Source organism: Culex pipiens, chromosome 3, assembly GCF_016801865.2.
Source record: "Culex pipiens pallens isolate TS chromosome 3, TS_CPP_V2, whole genome shotgun sequence".
Taxonomy (NCBI): domain Eukaryota; kingdom Metazoa; phylum Arthropoda; class Insecta; order Diptera; family Culicidae; genus Culex; species Culex pipiens.
The window spans coordinates 66,764,562-66,786,774 of NC_068939.1; the positions used below are offsets into that span (position 1 = coordinate 66,764,562).

Sequence of the window (22,213 nt, forward strand, 5' to 3'; positions counted from 1 at the left end):
CAATTTAAAAATACTTCATGAAGGAAAAGAACCAGCGCATAAAATAATTTTAGAAGTTGAGCAAATTTTCTATGAATTTCCTTTTTAAACTTTACTGTTGCTAAAGCTTGAATTTTCTGAAAATTGTGTTTTCCTCATTGTCACCTAGGTAATTAGCACTATTTTTTGCTCATTATACCTCGGAAACTATAGATTCGATTTAAAATGTTGAAAAATGTAATATTTGTGTTTTCTGTTTTGATCATTTAATTTTCGAAATTCGAATATAGTGAACGGCCCGAGCGGTTTAGACTTTCAGGATGTTTTTGATATTTACTTGCAGAGTCAAAACAGATCAGTAAACTTCACTTATTTGTCTATTACACTTTTTAAAGATTACAACGCGCAACGCGAGTCGACGGGTAGAATTATTTATGCTTGCGTAAGCGCGCATGGTCAGAACTGTGATAAGGTTCGAAAAATGGACAAATTTAATGTTTTAAATTTGAGGTCGCTGCAATAGATATAAACATACTTTTTTGTATATTTTTAAATGTTTTGCATTATTTTGAAGTTTTCTTTCTTTTCAACATTGAAAATCGAACCTTTTTTTTCATGAAATCGGGAGTTGGATCGGGGTCGGGAATTTACCAAGAACCAAGAAAAAAATCAAACTTTTTATTTAAATTTTATAGCAAAAATTTTAATTTGGCAAACTATCCGCCTTATTTTTTTCATTTTTCAGCATAAATCGACTCGAGGCCAAAATTTTTACTCCAGCTTTTGAACTATAGTGCATGCATGACCGTCATTTTTATTTTTTCCACGTTATGAATAAAAAAGTGATTTTTGGGAGTTTAATAAAACCACTTGTTCATTTTGGCTAGAAAATGTAAATGTAAAGTTTATTTTGAAAAGTACTGCCGAGTATATTGGATTAAGATACTTTTAAGTTAAAACCATGTTTGGCTTTTTTTCTCTCTAAAATAGCAGTGCCTTTCTTCTTAATTTCCACAATTTTCTTTTTTTTTATTTTTTATTCTATCTTTGATTGCTAAGATGTGGCTGGAATCTATTGATCCGATATGCAGAGTAAAAAACCAGGCACAGTAATTTTTCACGCTCAAAAATACAGTTTTCACGAGGACTACTATCCGAAAACCTACAATTTCACGGAGCTTTAAAAATTGTAAAATGACCTATAAAATGTTTGGTTAAACAACCGGAAAGATTTGTGTTTACGGGTCATTCCAGGTCAACTGGGTACACTCAACCCCCGGTGGTTGGTCACTTTTTCGTTTGACACTTTTTTAGTTTGTACCCCGTTGGTTGGTCAAAGTCAAACTAAAAAGTGACGAACTGTCATTTTTCACACGGCGCTCACGTACACTATCAAAACAAACGTTTGGTAGTATGTGTGAACTCCGTGTAAAAGGGGTGTCAAACTAAAAAGTGACCCCGTTCGCTTGACAACAGTTGGTGTCAAACCATCGGGGTTTAAGTGTACACTCTTGGACTCGACCTTCACTGATTTGGACCAAACTTGGAGTTTAATCAAAATAAAGTAAATTATCAATATGAACCCTCAAATGCTTTCCAATATAGTTTCTTTGCAGTTAACGATTTAAAATATGATTTTAACCCATTCCTTATTTTTATTTCACGAGTAAAAGAATAAATATTTGTTTAGAAAATCCTCAAAAAAGAGGACGGTTCCAAAGAAAGAGGAATGGTCCAATCGCCACCAAACTTGGGATTTCTGTCTTCTATCGATAGATGAATGTTCCCTCCAAGTTTGGACCAAATCGGTGAAGGTCGAGTCAAAGAGTGTACCCAGTTTACCTGGAATGACCCACACGGAAAGGGGATCCATCGCCAAATCGCGATAAAGTTCGCTAAAACTAGCGAAAAATGTCGCTAATTTCTCAGCCTGCACAAAAATTACCTAGAATCGCTAATTTTTTTCGCTGGTTTGGAAACCGATGAAATTCTACCAAACCAGTGAAAAAAAAACACTGGTTTGGTGAAAAATGTCGCTGTTTGGGGGATCAGTTTTGCTAGAATCAGAAAATTTTCTCGCTGGTTTGGAAAAAGCGGCAGGGCACCAAAATCAACCAGGAGATTATTGTACTGGTTTTGGGAAACAATTCGCTGGTCCAGCGGATTTCTTCACTGGACCAGTGTTCTTTTACGCTGGATCAGCGTTTTCTATCGCTGACGTCCGGGTTTTTTTCCGGCGGCAGCAGCTCGTACCAAAATCAACCAGGAGATTATTCTACTGGTTCCGGCAAAAAATCCGCTGGTTCAGCGAATGTTTCCACTGGACCAGTGTTTTTTTGCACTGGATCAGCGTTTTTTATCACCGACGTTTGTTTTTTTTTGTTTTGGCGGCAGAAGCCTATGCCAAAATAAACCAGGTTGTACTTACTTGCCACAGCACAAACTGTTCCGCGGCCATGGTCAAGTTCCTCGCCTACGATTCTTGCTGCCACCTGCGACAATTTGTGCACTCAATTTGTGCACGACAATTTGTGCACATGCTAAATTATATAGCAAAATACAATGTTTGCTATTGATTGTACTCATTTTTATTTAAATGAAATTTATATTTTAGCAGCAGGCTTGGCAAAAAGGTTCCCATCTGCTCCAACCTTCCATCGGATGGGGAAGTGAAACGTCGGTACAGCCTTGGATGTTGTTAGGCCGTTAGGTCATTCCAGGTGTGGGAGTCGTCTCTCTGCTATAAAAGACAAACAACACATCAGACCAAGCCTGCTCCGGTAAAATCGCTGGCGGCGGTTGGACTCGCAATCCAAAGGTCGTCAGTTCGAACCCTGGGGTGGAAGGTTCCTTGGAGTAGAAAGGGGATTGGTTGATCTCCCCATTCAAGCCTTTGGTTCGGACTCCAAGGTTCGAGCAGAAACTTGCAATAGACACAACAAAAGACCTGGGGGCATTTTAGCATACAGCATACTTATTGTTAAATCATAGACTAATTAGGCCATGGTTAAATTAAATTTAAATTTCTGATATTATTGTTCACAACGATAGAACCTTTTTTCTGAGTACAATCACCCTTTGTACCGTAATCTGGGGTGAATCGGGACTACAGTCTGAATAGGGACAGCAGTTTTTAGAGCACTTAAAGCTTTTAAATTTGGAAATGGATGTACACATTTTGTTGGCCTGAGTCTGTTCTAACCGAAACCAACCAGAAAAATCAAAATAATGTGCTCCAACATGGTTAAAACTGCTGTCCCAATTCGCCCCATGTGTCCCGATTGACCCCAGTTTACGGTACTACAGTCATCCCACATATTCGGAACACCCACAAATTTGGAACACTTTTGTAATAATTTGTTCTTTAGCTATTTCACTTGTAAAAGTAGTTCTTTTAATTAAAACATAAACCTGCATTTCGAGACCATTTTATGCAGAGCAGCAAAACACTGCCTGCAAATTGCCTGTTCCACAATTGGGTACTAAAGCCCTATGTCAATTTTTATGTACAACGGTTAAAAACACAATTAAAAACCATTTCTGATCACTTTTTTTCATTTTAATGCAAAATTTTTTTTTGGCGGGACAACATTTTTCCGATGGATTAACTATGGTCCCCTTGGAACGAGCTGTCAAGTAGGAGCTTTTCTGTCAAGAAGGACCGCGAGGTTAATTTTTCAAAATTGATTTAAAAATCCATTTTAAACTCTTTGTGGTCGTACAAAAGGTCATTGTACTCAGAAAAATAAGCTTTATCGCTGTAAACAATAATATCAGCAATCTAAGCTTCATTTTAGGACCCAATTGTGGAACACCTGAATTTAATATTTTCACAAATAAAGTTATCAGACCACTCATAAAACATTACTAAGCCTGAGTTTTTGATTTCAGTGTGTGAAGTCATTATTTAAGCGGTATACGCACTTCGGAAGAAACCGGTCAAGAAAAAAATCAAATGGGCAGCAGCGGCAGCTAAAGCAAGCCAGAGAGGATGAAGAAAAGCCCCAAGAAATCACTCCCTCTCCTTTGATCTGCTGTTCGTAGCCATTTCTTGACCCAGCCATTTCTTGACCCCTTTCCTTCCGATCAGCGTACTAGTAGCCTTTAACAAAAAATGTTTACTCCTGGAGTGAACCAAAGTTTGTATACATCTGTAAGAAAAAAGTGTTCCGAATTTGTGGATATCAAGAGTCAATGTTTTTCTTTGAAAATTTGATATAAAACGTAAAAAATTACAGTCATATCATATGAAGGTAAAAGCAAATCCACAGAGAACAGATGTACATCTTGGTTCTAACTTGTGTGTAAACCGTGTAAACTAAAAAAATGCGTTGCATACAATCTTGCATCAAAGAAATTAGAGTGTGCAGGATACGCTTGGCGGCGCCACCGTCGCGGCTGAGAATACTTGACCTAACAATGAAAAAGGCTCAATAGAGTTATCTACGTGCGCATGTATTGCGTGTATGTACACGAAAAAGATTGAGGTTAAATTTTGTACCAGCCAGCAAAACAAATGGCGTGCTAGTGTGCGTGAGAGCGGGCTTAGATAACTCTATAATTTCGAAAGAAAATAAATGTTAACCTTGTTTAAATATAAAATTCACTTCTGTATAATTCCAGTTGACTAAAAATAATGCAAAAATGCAATAACATAAACAAAAACATAACAAAAAAAATCATTCAAAAATGATTTTTCAAGCGACAACTTAAAATAGTCCCTTTACACATGTTATGTCCGATTTCGTTTTGTTTACCTTCTTTGGCGCGTAAAATTGCAACCCTCTGATGAAGGGCAGTCAGACATTGGTCTGATGTCGTTCGTACGGAATGTTTTATGCAGTGATTAGATGGTCCAACGTTCTGCTACTGTAGGCCATCATGATTTTGGAAGTGGCGCTATCTAGGCGGATGGTGCACACCCTAGCTCTTTTCAACGTATTTTGGTTTGAATTTTTACACACGTTTTTCAATGCTGTTTGTTCAATGATATACATCTGCTCTCTGTGGCAAATCATTATGTTCAATAAATTATTATTATCGATTTCCTATGATTTTTAGAACGTTGGCCGCACTGTAAACTGTTCCGAATATGAGGGATGACTGTACCGCAAAGGATTCAAGTGGGATTTTTTAATAATTTATTTAAAATTCTAGCAAAATTCTAGCAGAATTCTTAGAGAGCTGGATATTCTTAGAGCATTCTAGCAGAAATGTTCCACCGTTCTAGCAGGATTCTGACAGAACCAACTCTGCTAGAATATTTCGTGACTGGGTGACAGCAAAGGTCTTACTTGACAGCTCGCTCCAAGGGGACCATAGTTGATCCATCGACAAAATGTTGTCTCGGCAATTTATTTTTTGCCTTAAAATGAAAAAAAAATAAATAATAATAATAAATGATTAGAAATGGGTTTTTATCGTGTTTTTTACCGATGCACAAAAAATTTCAAACCGCACGATGCGCGTTTGCATTTTTGCTTCGCACTTTCAAACACAGATGTCGCCTTTTTCCTTGACAAATAATTATTTTTTCATCCGGTTACCCCTCGGTCGGTGCTTGAAACTGACAGCATTCCACACTGGCAATTGTTTTATGTGCTGTAAGTTTTGACAGTTCCAAAATATTGGTAAACATTGTCGTTCCTTTTGCGATTTTGAGTGATTTTTATCAAGTTTTCGTGTAATTTCCTGTAAATTCCAATGTCCCGGTAGCTGCCAGGATGATCCGCTGCTGCGTGAAAAACTGCGACACAGACGAAAACGTCGTCAACTGCACCTCGGTCTTCTTTGTCGGGTAGGTTTCTCAATCGAGTAATTCGCTGGGATTGTTTCATAAATTGTGTCGTCCCCTTGCAGCTTCCCATCGAACGATTCCCTGCGCGCCCAATGGCTCGACGTGCTGGCCGGCAGTCTGCGGGACGAGCACGGCGACGCGCCCACCAAAATATGCAGCTGCCACTTTGCGGAGGACGCCTTCGGGAAGCATCCGGTGCACGGCTACCGGTTCCTGCTGCCGGACGCGATTCCGTCCGTGTTTCCGGTGTCGTTGGAGGCGTTGCTTCCGGAACCAACGGCGGTGGTGGGTGATGATTTGACCCAACTGGTGGAGGGACTCGTTGAGGAAGACGAGCTGATAACGTTTCAGGAGGAGGAGGAGCAGGAGATTCCACCGGAGATTATTGAGTTTGATCCGGAGCAGGAGGACGGTTTGGTAGAGGAAGCGCCAGGGGAGATTGCGGAAACCATTGGGATTGAGTTCGCCAACGGGCAGTACTACTTTTTGCAGTCGGACGATGAAAGCGATGGGGAGCGGGTTGCAAGTCCAACAAAATTGCTGGGAGTCCTGCCGGAAGAGGAGCAGGGGGAAGCCGGCGTCGGTGACTTATTGCTGGAGGAAGCGGTCGTTGGTCAGGACAAGGAAGAGTATGAACGGAAGACTCAGGAAGCGGAGGTCGCCGATCCGGACGTGTTGACGGAACTGGACAGCTTAATTACGACGTCGGAGTTTGTCGAGGAGCATGGGGAACGGGTCACGTTGAAGCAGGAAGGCGAGAGCGAATATTTCGTCGACCTGTCGCCAACTGAAGAACCGGAAACGGAGGAATTGATGGAAGTGGATGGAACTGCTAAAATTAAGGGAATGAAAGTGTTTGTAAGTTTTGTGCAAAATTGATGTTTTATTTGAGTTCAAAATATTTCTCTTTTCTTTTAGAAACATTTTTGCGGGCATTGTTACAAGGGCTTCCAGTACAAAAGTGGCCTCAGCAAGCACCTGCTGGTCCATAACGGGTTGAAACCGCACAAGTGCGAAACGTGTGGGAAAAGGTAATGAGATTGATTGTTCAAACTCCAAAATAATTCACCGCCACAAAATAACCTTCCCTTCCAGCTTCTCCCAAAAGGTCAACCTGGACATCCACCTGCGCAAGCACACGGGCGTGGAACCGCTGCGCAAGTTCTCGTGTCCGGTGTGCGAGAAAAAGTGCATCCGGCTGAGCGAGCTGAAGCAGCACATCAAGTCGCACTGGCGCAAGCAGCCGCACGCCTGCCCGATCTGCACGGAACGCTTCCGGGACGTGACGAACTTTTACGACCACATCAAGTCGGTCCACAAGGACGAGCTGACGCTGCAGGAGGCGATCGACATGATTGCGCAGAACGAAAACGCCGAGCTGATTGTGCCGGGCGAGGGGGAGAAGCAGAAGCAGGAGGAGGACGAGGCCGTGCGCGGACAGGCGCAACCGGACGCGGCCATGCTGGACGAGGGCTTTTACACGTGCACGGTTTGCGTGAGGACGTTCCGGACGGAGCGGTTACTGCGCAAGCACAAGCGGAAGATGCACCCGAAGGTGTTTGTTTGTCTGCATTGTCCGAAGCAGTTTCTGTACAAAAGTCTCCTGGAGAAACATTCCCGCGTGCACACCCAGGAGAAGCCCTTCTTCTGTGAGTATTGTCAGGCGTCGTTTTCGCAAAAGATCAACCTGGAAGTGCACCTGGTGAAGCGGCACAACGCGACCGTTGGGGGCGGGAAGATGCTCGCGCAGAAGCACCTGCCGTGTCCGCACTGTGCGAAGATGTTTGACAGGCCGTCGTCGTTGAACAACCACCTGCGGACGCACACCCGGGAGCGGCCGTTCGCGTGTCAGGATTGTGCCAAGACGTTCGCGTCGAACAGCTCGCTGGCGACGCACATTCGGACGCATCACAGGGGGGAGTCAAGTGAGTATTGTTGCACATATATTTTTCCGTAATATCGAATGAAATGTTAGACGTGATTCCTGAATTTTTAAACATTTTTTCCTTCCTCACCTTACTGAGGAAAGGCTATAAAATTACTCGAAAAGCGAAATTCTCAATTTGACTTCCTAGACCCACCTTCATATATACATATCGACTCAGAATCAAATTCTGAGCAAATGTCTGTGTGGGATGTCGATAAAAAAAATGCACTGGATTATCTCGGCACTGGCTGCACCGCTTTGGACCGTTTTGGTCTCATTCGATCCGTCTTGGGGCCCCATAAGTCGATATTGAAAATTATAAATTTTAGTTAAGTATTTCAAAAGTTATGCCAAAAAAACGATTTTAGCAAAAGTCCGGAAGATTGTAAAGAGGGTGGTTTTGTTAAACATTTTTAGAAAGACCTTTCCAACGAGATCAAAAGATTGAAGATCTGACAACCCTATCAAAAGTTATGAGCACTTAAGTGTTAATTTAACGCTTATCAGAAGGCTAGATCTCAAACATTGTGATGAAAATGATGTCCGGGTCAAAATCTGTAGCTGCCAGCTCACACGAAATCGGGAAAAGTTGCTCCGACTTCTCTTCAATTTGCGTGAAACTTAGTCCTAAGGGCTAATTTTGGTCCCTGAACACGAATCCGAGGTCCATGTTTCGATATCTCGTTACGGCGGGGTTGTACGACCCCTTCTATTTTTGAACATGCGGAAAAATACGTGTTTTTTCAATAATTTGCATGGTGATAGTTTGGATAATTTGTGTCAAAGGGACTTTTTTGTAAAATAATTGGACGCTTGATTCAGAATTCCGAAAAACGTATTTTTTATTCGAAAAAAAAACACAAAAATTGTTTCAAAAATTCTGCCGTTTTTCGTTTTTTAAGATTCTGACACATTTTATGTGAAATTTAATGTACTTTGCGAATCCGCAATAACCCAGTATCATTTTTTCAAAAAATCATTTTTTAATGTCGTGTTTTGTAGGGTACGTTATCCATTAGTGGACCCCTTTCCTATAGTGGACCCTCTGAAGGGTTTTTGATGAAAAATTTAATAAAATCCCAATTTCAAACGTGCTTTTGTCTGCAAATCTTTTATTTGTTGACTGACATTGAATTGTCCTTTTTGCCAAAATCAGTGTTTTGAGTTCGACATCTGAAATCCGACATGGCCACTAGCATTTTCACAACAAAACAGCTTTTCTATTTTATGATTGAATTAACTATCCACTCATTTTTTGACTGGTTATTTAACTTCAGTAAGTCATAATAATGTAAGTTTAAGGAACTATACTAAAATAAAGCGAAGAGCTGGGGGTCAAATATAGGACAACGAAAACCCTAACTTTTCCAAAAGTGGACCCCTGTTAATTTAACCTTCAAAAATCAAGAAAACTGTGTATTTAAGCAAAAATTTCTCTTAAACATACAATAAATGCTTGTTGTAGTCAACCTAATTGCATATTTTTTTCAATTATGAGTATAAATACAGCTGTTTTCATGTTAAAAGTATCAAAAATGCTGATTATTAAAAAACTATAGTTAATTGTACTTAATTGAAGCATCATAATTAATGTTTGAAATGTTATTTTATAAGTATAAATCAATAACAAAATATTTTTTGAAAATAAACATGCGTAGTTTTATCAGCAATCGTAAACAAATCTATTGTTTTGTTTCGGTCAACTATTTATGTAATTAATATGGAAAATGTGCATCAAAATTACTTGTTTTGATCATTTTAATGTTTACAGTTGTTTTTGAAACATTTTCTTTGATCTTTTTTGGAAAAAAAAAAATGTTTTTAAATGTCTGTTAGGTTTTTTGTTGTTTTAAGTAAAATTTGTTAAGAAATTATATTTGTTTATGATGGAAAATCCATCTTTTATTCATTATATGTATCATAAGACCTCCACCATGCATCAAAACACCAAATATCGGTTAAATTTGGTATAAAAATAACAGTTTTCCTATAGTGGACCCGGGTCCACTATCGGATTATGGACCCGGGTCCACTATAGGAAAAAGGGGTCCATAACAGGCAAAAAAACTTTTTTTTTTCAAATGGCTATTTTTCTGCTCAAAAACAAATTACTGATGAAACAAATAGTCAAAATTGTTCAAAAGACTTCAGATTTCATTGTTTTGAACAAAGGGTTATGAAAAAGTGCTTAAAATATTGAAAAATTGTGAAAAATGCGCGTCGGTTCTACTAGGGGGTCCACTAATGGTTAAAATACCCTAACTTTGCAGGGTTATTTCGAGCCAAACATTTCATTAGGGTTGGTTGGTGGTTGTCCACTATAATGCCAAGGCTCGGTTCTTTAGGTAAAAATAAGTAATTTCCGAAATAGTGTCCACGTGGTTTGTGAATGATCCCTTATCAAACGACGCAATTTTTAATATATTTTTACTAGATTAGTTTTTTTTTGTATCAGATGATTCAATTTCTACAAAATATGGTTTTTTATTACTAAAATTTTCATATTTTGCATGTTACCTACATTTAATAAACTACAGTCCAGACTCGAATATCCGAAGGCATCGGAATAAAATCATATCACAAACTTTTTTGGTGTTGTATTATTTTTGATAGATAAAAGATAAAGAAAGATGTCGGCAAAAATGGCGGTGATTAAATATTGAAAAAATGCAATTTGTAATTACATAGGCAATCAACTATTCAAATTAGAGTGAAACACGGTCGCAGAACTCGAATTTGATGTTAAAAATAATAAAATTGGGACACATGAGGCGAATTGGGACAGCTGTTTTAGACTTGTCACTGCAAAACATTCGGATGTTTTTGATTGGTTTCCGATAGATATAGAACTAAGAAAATAGTGCATAGTTTTCTAAATTTCAATTTTACAAGTGCTCTAAAAACTGCTGTCTTTATTCAGACTGTAGGCCCCATTCGCCCCAGTTAACGGCAACATGAAATTTGAACACTTTGTTCGTGGTCTGTAAATTCATCGGGGGGATGGCAACCCTATTCCGACCAAAGCAAACTGACAACAGTCGACATTAGTACGGTTGTCAAATGAGAGCCCACAACAAAAGCACTAGCTGTCAAATGGTAGCCCATAACAAACCATTGTTTGGGTTTTTGATTTTAAAATTTCCCGCCATTCAAACGATAAATACCTGAAAAAACAAGTGAATTGTGTTGCTGATGGCAAATTCTATCATATCCTTGGAGATTCCATCCCAATATTGGCTGAAAATTCATGTCGAAAAAAGTGATTTTTCTGTTTACCTTTTTTTGCTTTTTTTCTTTTGGTCGATCAAACAGTGCGCTCGTACACTGTGAATCGGCATTACACATTTTTTAGTTTGGTTTTACACATTTGCATGGGACTTTTGAGTTTAACCAGGATAACACACTTCGTGTTACCAAAGTAATATAAATAATACTGATTCTGAGTGTTTGTTATCTGAACTTCCAAGATGGCGGCTTCTTCGCTACCCCCTGAAATTCATGGACGCTTGTTCACGATTTTCGGAACTCATTTTCCTCCGTGTAAGAAAGCCTACGATAGTTAAAAAACGAGCATTTTACACTGAAAATTCATTTTTTTTTCGTCAAATTATATTTAAGGATAAAGGCTCAGTCCATCCATACAATTGGGTACTAAAGCCCTATGTCAATTTTTATGTACAGCGGTAAAAAACACGATTAAAACCCCTTCTGATCACTTTTTTCATTTTAATGCAAAACATATTGGCAAGACAACATTTTTTCGATAGATCAACTATGGTCCCCTTCGAGGTCCCCTTGGAACAAGCTGTCAAGTAGGAGCATTTCTGTCAAGAAGGACCGCGAGGATAATTTTTCAAAATTGATTTAAAAATCCATTTTAAACTCTTTGTGGTCGTACAAAGGGTCATTGTACTCAGAAAAATAAGCTTTATCGCTGTAAACAATAATATCAGCAATCTAAGCTTCATTTTAGGACCCAATTAATCTCTGTAATGGACGGTAAAGGTTAAAATTTTGATTTAAAAATCTTTCAGTGGCTTTAAAAGCGGTTATTAGACTGTAATAACAATCAGTTTGACAGTTTGTCAAACTCGCAAATTTATCTGCGGCAAACTCGAAAGCATTTCTGGAGTTTTTTTTGAAAAGGTCCAATAAACCAAATTTCCAGTTTTTGCTTTTTGGGTGTTTTTGAAACCGCCTTGAGTCAGGAGTATTAAAAAACACCCAAAAAGCAAAAACTGAAAATTTGGTTTATTGGACCTTTTCAAAAAAAAAAAAAAAAACTCCAGATTTCTACAAACAAACAAAGTAGGCCAATTGTCAAAAAGTGCGAGTTTGTTTGTTTGTCATTGTCTAATACCTTCTTAAGAAGGGTTAAACTAATACAAGCTTTTGCAGTAGATATTCGATACACTCAACCCCCGGTGGATGGTCACTTTTTCGTTTGACACTTTTTTAGTTTGTACCCCGTTGGTTGGTCAAAGTCAAACTAAAAAGTGACAAACTGTCACTTTTTACACAGCGCTCACGCACACTATCAAAACAAACGTTTGGTAGTGCGTGTGAACTCCGTGTAAAAGGGGTGTCAAACTAAAAAGTGACCCCGTTCGTTTGACAACAGTTGGTGTCAAACCATCGGGGTTTGAGTGTATTATTTTTCAAAGTAAAGAAACATTAAAAATGATAAACACTTTTAACAAGCGAACAATTTTTCAAAAAACTCATTTTTTGCAGTCCTCATCAACCCGACCAAGCGGCCACCGATGGCGGTCAGCGGCAGCTGCAGCAGCGTGGACGACGGTGACGTCCGGCTAATCGTGCCGGAAGAGTTCATTGCCGCCAGCGGGCGGCAGGAGGACGTGGTCAGCGTGCTTTCCGGCGAGGACGACAACGTGAACGTGATCCAGTACTCGATACAGTTTATCACGCCGTCGGAGCAGGGCGATGACGGTGGTGGGGAAGGGATGCTGAGTTAGTGGAGGGGTCAACTGTGTTTGTATAATAAAGAGTTAGTATAATTGGATTTTATAAGGTGTTCATTAGGATTTCTTTTTGCTCTTGAATTATTTATTGGTAATTTTTGTTTATATTTTTTTTTGTATATATGTATATTTGGTAATTGATTTTCGATCATTTAAACGTTCAAATCAGTTTGAAGAACCTCTAATCGAGGCCGAATTTTTGTTAACTTGAGCCGCCAGAGCATTTCGTTGCGTTTTCAGAGCTTGCTCTTTAACTTTAAGATCGTTGAGCAATTGCTTAAGTTTGTCTGAATCAACGCTTCCTGCGATGGCCAAATTTTGTTTGTTTTCTTTTTCACCTTTGCGTGCATGCACTTCTTGTTGGCGACGTTTAATCAAATCATTGCTGTTTCCTTTCCTAGCTTCTAGAAATGTTACGATTCTCCGCAGAACCACCCTAGCATCGACAAGCCCTTCCTTTTCGATGCCGTAGGTGGCCCTCCATCGGTCAACTTCTTTGGCGAGCAGTGCAATTTGATCGTTTTTCGCGAGTGTTTCCCTTTGGCTAGCGGCGATCTGATTATCGAGTTGGGTTAAATCATCTTGAACTTGAGACATTTCGTGTAGAAGAGGCTCTTTGGATGCTTCCAAGCTCGAAATAGTCGCTTGTCTGTTGTTCATTTCGTTCATGGCGAGTTGCTGCTGAATTTGAGGTCGACAGTGCTCGTCGATTGATTTTTTATTTTGCAGCTCATGAATCGTAGCTTCTCTGATCAAATCTTTAATTTTATGCAAATTTTGCGAATCTTGTGCACCACTACTTTGGCAGCAAATACCACGACTTTGAGAGCCTGTCCCGCATTGTTCTTGCTGGCTATCCATTACATTTAATACAATTCCATCCAACGCAGCACAATCCCATTGATTGTATGATAAAGTTAGAGATTTCAAGTTGGGCTTGTTGAGAAAATCAAACCTTTCCAATTTGTTGTTATGTAAGTAAAGTTCGTCTAATTTCCTAAGAATATTGGTGTTGGAAACGATGCTTAGCATGTTGGATGATAAATCAAGAGATGTTATCGGTGATGGATAGTAAAACTCAGTGGGAAGATCAATTTGAAGTAAGTGATTGTTTCTCAAGTTAACATGAGTTAAATAGGGCATCGATTGCAGTAAACCAAAGTTGAAACTTTCCAACAAATTGTAAGATAAATCCAACATATTCAACCTTCCACAAACGCTAAGATCAGGTTGTTGACGCAACTTGTTTTGTGCAAGACTTAGTTCCCGTATGAAACAATGCTGTTGGTGTGTTATCACGTGATCGATTGAGTTATTTTTGGCAAATACTTTAAACACGTGGATTGGAATAACCAACTCTCTTAATTGATTCGAACTAACATCAACTGAAATTAGTTTGGTTTTGGTATGAAGCTGCCGCATGTTAAAAAATGTTAGTTGGTTGAAGGACAAGTCGAGTTGTCGCAACTCGGAATTGTCAGAAAAGTGATTATCATCGATTTGAGTGAGTGAGTTGTGGGAAGCGTTGACAATTTCTAGTTTGGGACTGTTGCTCAAACCGGGCAAGCTGGGGATCGCGTTTGAACTTATGAACAAGGCTCTAAGATTTTGCATATAACCTAAGGCATAATATTCAAAATAGTTGATTCTGTTCCGGTCCAGAGCTAGTACGGTAACGCTAGGTGCTCCGTAGAATGATTCTCGCGCAATTTGCTCGATAAAATTATCCGCTAAATACAGCCTTTCTAGTTTGTTTGAAAATTCAAATGCCGCTGATTGCAGGGAACGAATTTGGAGAGATGTTGCGTCCAAAGTGTCCATGTTCGGGAAAGCGTCCATTAAGCTTTTCGGGAGATATTCCATGCGCGAGTTAACGAACGTTACACTTTTCTTGTATTGTGTGTTCTGTGGGTTGCCGAAAATGGGAGCCACAGAGTTGTAATCTAGAACAACGCCCCGAAAGGTGCAGTCATAATTACGGGTTTGTGAAAAGCAGTAAAATGGCCTAAAATAGAATAAAATATTAGAATTAGTCAAACGGTTTAACAGGGTCATTTATTGATGCATTTTGGTTAAACATCGTGTTCTCTTTCAAAAAGTCCAAACATATTTGGTATTTTTTTTTTCAATAAATCTGGAGGAAATCCGATATTATTTTCGCGAAAACTTAAATGGAGCCTTGCCCCGCACAAACTTGCATTGCGCTTTTCTCAGCTTACTGTTATATTATATTTGACAGATTTTTGTTGTAAAGTTTTACATAAACAAGTGCTTTTTGTTAACATTATTTACTGTATCATTTAACTGGTGTAACCAAATCAGTCGAAACTTGGTGCGTCGATTGATAGCAACGAACCAATTGCGTCAAAATTTTTAACTTCATTCTTCATAGTTTTTAAAATATTTACTTTGATAGGTTTTTCAAATGCCCGTCAAATTAATATCTAAACATTTTTGAGAATTTTGAGTATGCAAGCATTAAGGGATAGCTTATTATCGAACATATATGCAAAAATATGACTGTTACATTGGATGTATCAAAATTAGTGGCATAATCAAATTTCTATCAATGTCACCCCGGGCTATCAAAGTCACCCCAAGACGTGTTTTGCTCGTGTTGTCATCTCGCGTGCTTGGAAGTTTTTGACAGATGGAGGTAGAGGAATCCTCCGAGGAGGAAGATTTTCGTCCCGTCCGCGGGAATCGGAAGCGCAAGAAGTCCAGCGAGGTCACTGGAATCGGCATCGAAGGAGAAAAAGTTGAGAAGACCCTGCTCAACAACAACAAGTTCAGCCCGCTAGCGGATAACAAAAACAACAACAATGCCAGCCCAGCAATAGGAGGGGTCGCCCCGGCGGTTCCACCACACGGCCAGTCGGCAGGTAAACAAAAGCAACCACCTTTGGTGGTGAAGAACACCACGGATTTTTACAAGCTCGTGGCGATAGTGGAAAGTTGTAAATTAGGTTTCAAACCGATTTACAAACTAACCCGATTTGGAACCAAGATGACCTGCTTCTCTGTCAAAGATTTTGACAAGTTGCAAAAGCTACTCAAGAAGAAGAAAGTGGAATTCTACACCCACGATCGGCGGAGCGAACGAAATCATCGGGTGGTTCTTCGTGGTTTTCCTGATGAACTGAAACCGGACGAGGTCAAGTACCTTCTGAAGAGGGATCTCAAGCTGGACGCGCTGGAGGTGCATATCATCAAGCGGAAGGAAAAGTCCACCGTGGACGAAACTCCGTACATTGTGGTCTTCCCCAAGGGATACACCAATCTGAAGAAGCTCTCTGCAATGAAAGTTGTGGCAAGCACTATCATCCGGTGGGAGGCCTACCGGAACAAGCGGCCGAACGTGACCCAGTGCAGGAACTGCTTGCAGCTGGGTCATGGAACCAGGAACTGTCACCTCAAGGGGAGGTGCAACAACTGTGGGGGTCCCCACAAGACGGACGAGTGCGAAGTCCAGGAAGCCCAGCCAAAGCGGTGTGCCAACTGCTCTGGAGCCCACGAAGCCACGGACCGCAGCTGCCCTAAGCGTGCGGACTTCATCCGGAGGCGCCAGCAGGCGTCGAAACCGAAACCACCGACAAGGAAGGCGGAGAAGCAGAGTCCAGCAGTTCCGGCGTTTACGCCGGCGGAGTTCCCTCCGCTGCCGGGCGCAGTTCCGGACGGAAAATCCAAGGATCGCCCTCGTCCCGCAGGAAGCAGCCAAGGTGGCCCCCGAGACGGTGGAGCCACGAAGAAGGAAGCCGGGGAGGGTCTCTACAGTTCGGCTGAGCTGTGGGGGATTTTCTCCGAGTACATCGGCAGGTTCAAGACCTGCAAGACCCGCTTGGACCAAGTAACCCTCGTCAGTTACATGATCTCGAAGTATGGAATTTAAGGTGTTTTTTTTTTGTTATTATATATTGTTTTACTGATCCTCGGGCCCAACCTGGTCACAGCACCTAAAAGGACCTAATAAAAATAAGTTAAGAAAAAAAAAATATCAAAGTCACCCCAGTTTACGGTACCTTTTCAAGGCAGAGGTGCATCGACACAGCAAGCATACTGCTCTTGTTCTTCTAAGATCTAAAAATGCCGTGTTTTAATTAAGGGGTTACATTAAGCCGTCCCAAAAAACATGAAAAATGTTCAAAACTTCGGTGCTCACCCCTAGAATGATAGATAAGGATGTCAGGAACAATGTTTCCATACTAAAGTCATTCAAATTTGGTCGCCTTGGGCTTCAAGTCATAGTTTAATGTCCCCTGAATAAAATCCTGTATAGACATTAGGGTGTTCAATCCAAACAAAAAAGTTCTCAGAATCAGGCAAACAGAGGTTCCCCTAGTAGAGGATACCCATATGGACTCTCATGCCAAATATCAGCCCATTTGGTTGAGAATTGGCCTGTCCCCAGCAATTCAAAGTTTACATGTAAATTACTATGGGATTTTTATGCTTTTTGTTCAATCGTTCCTACAAGTCTGGGGACAACATGGATTCACTCGGAATTAGGGTTGCCCATTCTGTCCCCAAGGGGCGCATTGGATCGATGTCCGGTGTCTCCAGAATCAACGATTCACCCTTCAAATGTACGCATTGTCCTTAGTATGCTATGACGGCTAGCTGAAAATTACGACGCCTCATGTCAGAGCGGGCGGGATCCGGCCCGTGAAGCCATTTCATCCGGCCCGCGACGGCTTTTCAAAATAGTTCTATGACCGGCCCTTAAGGCTGTTCATGAAATATTTAATAAATAAATTAAGTGGTCAAAGACAAACTTGTAGGAAATTGGACGGGCCTTCTAAAAAAAAAAAAATTAATTTTTATCAGTAATTTGACGATTTTTTTTTCAAACATATATTAAAACTCTGATTCTTGACACCATTGTGTGCTGTTCTAAAAAATAAGTTTAAAACGATGAAATTTTTTTATAATATATTTTTCCTGTTTTACAATGGAACATGGTTTTGAAGTTATTGCAAATAAAATACATAAAATTCAAAAAAAAGATGAAATTATAGGGTATAGTATGCATTGCAATTGTACCAAAAACAACTGTTGTCATAGAAATGAATAATTTTGAAATGATGACCTGTTATTTTGATTTTTAGGCCCGCTTGACACCCTGATACAATTTTACACATAAAGATACAGTGAACTCTCTCGTTGTCGATATTGAAGCGACCGTCGAGAGAGGGAGTTATCAAATTAGAGAACAAAAATTCAAAGCATGCTTCTAGAAGGGACTGAAAAATTTATTGACAGCTGGAGCAATATTGATATCGAGAATATCGACAGCCAGAGAGTCGACTGTATTATGGTAAGTGCGAGGCAATTGAATTGAGTTTGAATTTTTTGAATAAGATTTTACGGTAAATAACCGTGTTAGCCCAGTCCGAGACCTAGAAATAGGTGAATCGTCGCTTGTGTGCTATCTTGTGACACGTCTGCTATAAAACGATAAAACGTGTCACAAGATTGCGGACAAGTGACGAAATGTTGAAAAATATTTCCAATCTTACCGAGGTTGCGATTGTTGTGCGTGATTTGGTGCCCAGCTTTGTTGACCATTGTGCCCTGGATTATTATAACCATTTACGAAATCGTATTGTGCCAGTGTTATATTTCGAGTTACGAGCACCCAGAGGCTAAACATTTTAACTTTTATTAGCTACGCACAAAGTGTCGGTGGTATCAGGCTTACCATAATATCAATTGTAGTTTTCTAAACTCTCCTGTGATTCTCAATAATGAACCCATTGCACAGCTTATTTTCTAAAGAACAGATCCCGCGAACTTCTCCCTGACCAATGAAGCTAAATGCTGTTTTAAAAAACTCTTGATAAGAAGATTCAAACCAATCAGCACGGGACTATGGTTGTTGGGCCTGTTTTGGTATGCTTGCATTGGAATTTTTAAACAAAATGGAATAAGTAAAGTGAAGCATCATAAATAGGGTAAATCACCCTAAACGATGGCATCAACATAAACTGGTTCGGTGGGATTCCCTCGCCGTAATCGTCGTTCGTGTTACGAATCGTTTGGTGTTGCATACGGCATCATTAAAAAGCTTTGGTTAAAATGAATGAAACCATATAACCATAGAAAAAAAAAGGATAATTGTGCCTGTCCGGACTGCGCTCAAATAGTTACATCAATTCGAAACGTTATGAATAAATAATCCTTTCTTTATATTTTTAAAGGTGTCGAATCGTCATGCAGTTAAGGTTGGGACATTTTTAAATTTGGAAATAGGATTGCTCATTACACTATTATAATTCTTTTCTTATCAAAACCAATGAAAGTAATTTTTAAAATTGAGCTGAAAAATTGATACCTATCACAATTAATAACCATGATATTTTTTTTTCATTTATATATGGAATACATGAAATGGTCCTATTTTTTAGCCATGAATATTTTTTTAATTATTTTTCAAATTTCTTTTCTTCCATATTTTTTTTGGAACATGTTATTTTAAGGAAAATTTAATGTTCTTTTCGAATCTACATTGACCTAGAAGGGTATTTTTCTCATTTAGAACATTTTTTTTTCATTTTAAAATTTCGTGTTTTTTCTAACATTGCAGGGTTATTTTTTAGAGTGTAACAATGTTCAAGAAAGTTGTAGAGCAGACAATTACAAAAATTTTGATGTATCAACTTTTCCCGATTTCGTGTGAGTTGGTAGAGAATTATCCACATTGAACTTTAAACTTTTAAAAGAAGAGTTCTTGTTTATAGGAATAGTGAAACAAACAAAACTTTTATTGAAATAAGAAGTTACTGAAAAGTATTGAAATGTGTTTCAATGAAAAAGAAAATCATCAAATTATTCAAAGAACTCATCATTAGGGCTAGTGATTTTTCACGGCACTTTAAAAACTACTCAAAACAAACGTAAAAATGTATTCTTTTAGCAAAATTATAAAGTGTGTATGTTAACAACGTTAACATTTGCTTATAGGACCTAATAAAAAAAAGTCAAGAATTTATGATTCAGCTGTTTTAATTTTATTGAGATTTTATAGAATTAATTTGCTCAAATACCTCAAAAAAAAGTACGTCCCGAACCTCATCATACTTAGAAACATTAAAATAAGTGCAAGAAAGGGTTTTTTTGCTTTCCTTAATTTCAACAATGGAAAAATCGCAGTATTTTAATAAGGTTCAAGCAAAACTGCATTAAAGGCAGTTTTTTACATTTATTGATAAATTCAAGAAAAAATGTAATACATTGCAAAATGGTTAACAAATAAATCTGGAGTTTTTTTTAAAAGGTCCAACAAACCAAATTTTCAGTTTTTGCTTTTTGGGTGTTTTTTAATACCTCTGACTCAAGGCGGTTTCAAAAACTGGAAATTTGGTTAATTGGACATTTTCAAAAAAAAAAAAAAACTCCAGATATTTTACGAATCAATTTGATTAAAACACACAATTTATATTAAAATATTAAACTGCAATTTGTTCATCGTTGTTTAATATAGTTGATAAATAAAAAAAAATTACAAAAAATAAATAAAAAGGCATTTTTTTGCGTTTTCTTTCAGAGGAGTGCTGATTAATGTTCATTTAAAATTTGTTTGGAATTTGGTAGAATAAAGCAACTATTTGCATTTTTTGAATATTCTAATGAACAATATTTTCAAAGAATAGTGTTTGTTGGAACCCTAACGTCTCTAGTGTTCCACGGTCTAATTCTAAGTAAACAAAGAACCCCTCGCCAAAGCAGTGTGGTGAATAACTCATTGTCACCACACACAAAACAAACACAACGTAGGGAAGTATTGTTATTTGTTACGAATTCAATCTGTGATAATTAACCTGTAAGCAAAAGTGAAAATAAACGATCTCTTCTAATCCAACCTCCGAGAAGGCAAGTTGCCTCTCTCGGAGCACCTGAAACCCTTGAGTTTTACTTACCTGGAAGTCTGGTCCGCCGCTACTTACCGTCCGCTGGAGTTGTCCGCTGCTGCATCGATGGGATCCTGGAACCTGAAAAGAAACGGTGGGTCGTCCGCAGTTTTCTGAGTCGCCCCCCTGGCCGAACAGTGTTAGATATGGTATGAAAAACTTTTTTTATTTGCAAACTGCTTTTAAAATACTTGTAAGAAATCTTGTAAAATGCTTGAATTTAAAAAAATAAGCTTAAATGCACTGAGTAACCATTTATCAATTGAATATGTGAAATTTCGCGGCATTCACGGAATTTTCCAAATTTCACGGATTACGCGGCTTCCGTGGAATCGCGAGGAAATCACTAGCCCTACTCATCATGTTTGTTAGAGGTGGGCAAACAAAGAGCGAGCCGCTCAAAGATCCGGTTCACTAAAAAGAGCGAACGAACCAAGGCTCACAAAAAAGAACCGCGGTTCTTTTTTAAACTCCGGTTTTTTGAAAGAACCATTCCAAGATAGAATGATTTTTAGACTCGTTATAAATATAATTTACGAATTTCGAACAAATTGCATCACAAAATTTGTAAAAAGAGCGAAAGAGCCGTTCAAAAGAGCGGCTCTTTTTAATGAGCGAACGAAAATGAGCGGCTCCTAAAAAAAGAGCGGTTTTGCTCACCTCTAAATTGTTTGTCGAAAGGAAAAACTCAAAAAACCTCTCAATGTTTCAAAAACAAATTTTGAGTATGAATACAAAAAGACGAGTTGTTCCTTTTAATTCCGCTATATATTTTTAATATCTTGACAGATACGTATTTCGTCTATTACTTGCAGACTTCATCAGTGTTCTGTTCTCGACTGAACAGAACAGAACAACTCGTATCTTTGTATTCATAGTAATGCATGCTGGTAAAACGCTCAATCAAACCACAAATTTTGAGTATTATTCAAGTATCATACAATTAATTAATAAAATTATAAATGAAATATGAATATATATTTTTTAGAAAGAATAAACAAAAATAACTACAATATGTTGAGATTCTCTCATAAATCCTTTTAGATAACAGCATATATTTGAATGAATATGGAAACTTACAAAAATATTTCAGAAGCAAGAATAAATTATTGTAATATAATATTAAAATATCCCCGAACCAAACATATCTCATAATATTCTAGTCTTTTCGATAATTGTCCGAGTTCGACCTTTTATCCTTTCGGATTCGGATAATCGAGTTAGGACTGTAAAAAAGCATTTTGAATGTTGAGGAAATTTAAATTAAAAGTTTAAACATATTTGTATCAAAATCGCAATGAGAGATAAAAAGCTATCAAACATTTTAACAAATATAAAAAAAATATTGCTTTTGGAAATTAAAAAAAAATTCTTTCAACTTAACACATTACAATCAATTATTTATTATTTTTTGATTAATTTTTGTGCCCAATTTTGGAGAAACATTTGAAAGGGCGGTACGACATTGCTCTTACGGCCTGTCTTCCGATTTGAACGCGTATGATGATAACTAAATAGACGTAAGAGCAATGTCGTACTTTCCACAATTAGTTCGAAAAATCGAGGGGTAAATTTTTTTTTTAATAGAGCATGAGCATGAGAGATCACCCATGGTTGCCCC

General features: G+C 38.5%; 2 protein-coding genes across 2 annotated transcripts; one reads left to right on the forward strand and one right to left on the reverse strand.

Moving 5' to 3' along the window:
- Positions 1-5,608: 5,608 nt before the first annotated feature.
- Positions 5,609-12,726, forward strand: LOC120423515 (zinc finger protein 1-like). The gene is made up of 5 exons (XM_039587359.2): positions 5,609-5,776; positions 5,839-6,634; positions 6,695-6,807; positions 6,872-7,701; positions 12,438-12,726. Exons 1-5 carry the CDS (start codon positions 5,703-5,705, stop codon positions 12,677-12,679), a joined length of 2,055 nt encoding a protein of 684 aa, XP_039443293.1. The 5' UTR covers positions 5,609-5,702; the 3' UTR covers positions 12,680-12,726.
- Positions 12,727-12,763: 37 nt separating this feature from the next.
- Positions 12,764-18,675, reverse strand: LOC120423517 (leucine-rich repeat-containing G-protein coupled receptor 4-like). Its single transcript, XM_039587360.2, has 3 exons — positions 18,384-18,675; positions 18,202-18,327; positions 12,764-14,690 (listed from the first exon to the last, which is right to left on the reverse strand). The coding sequence occupies exons 1-3, from the start codon at positions 18,437-18,439 to the stop codon at positions 12,851-12,853; spliced, it is 2,022 nt and encodes a 673-aa protein (XP_039443294.1). The 5' UTR covers positions 18,440-18,675; the 3' UTR covers positions 12,764-12,850.
- Between the last annotated feature and the right edge of the window lie 3,538 nt (positions 18,676-22,213).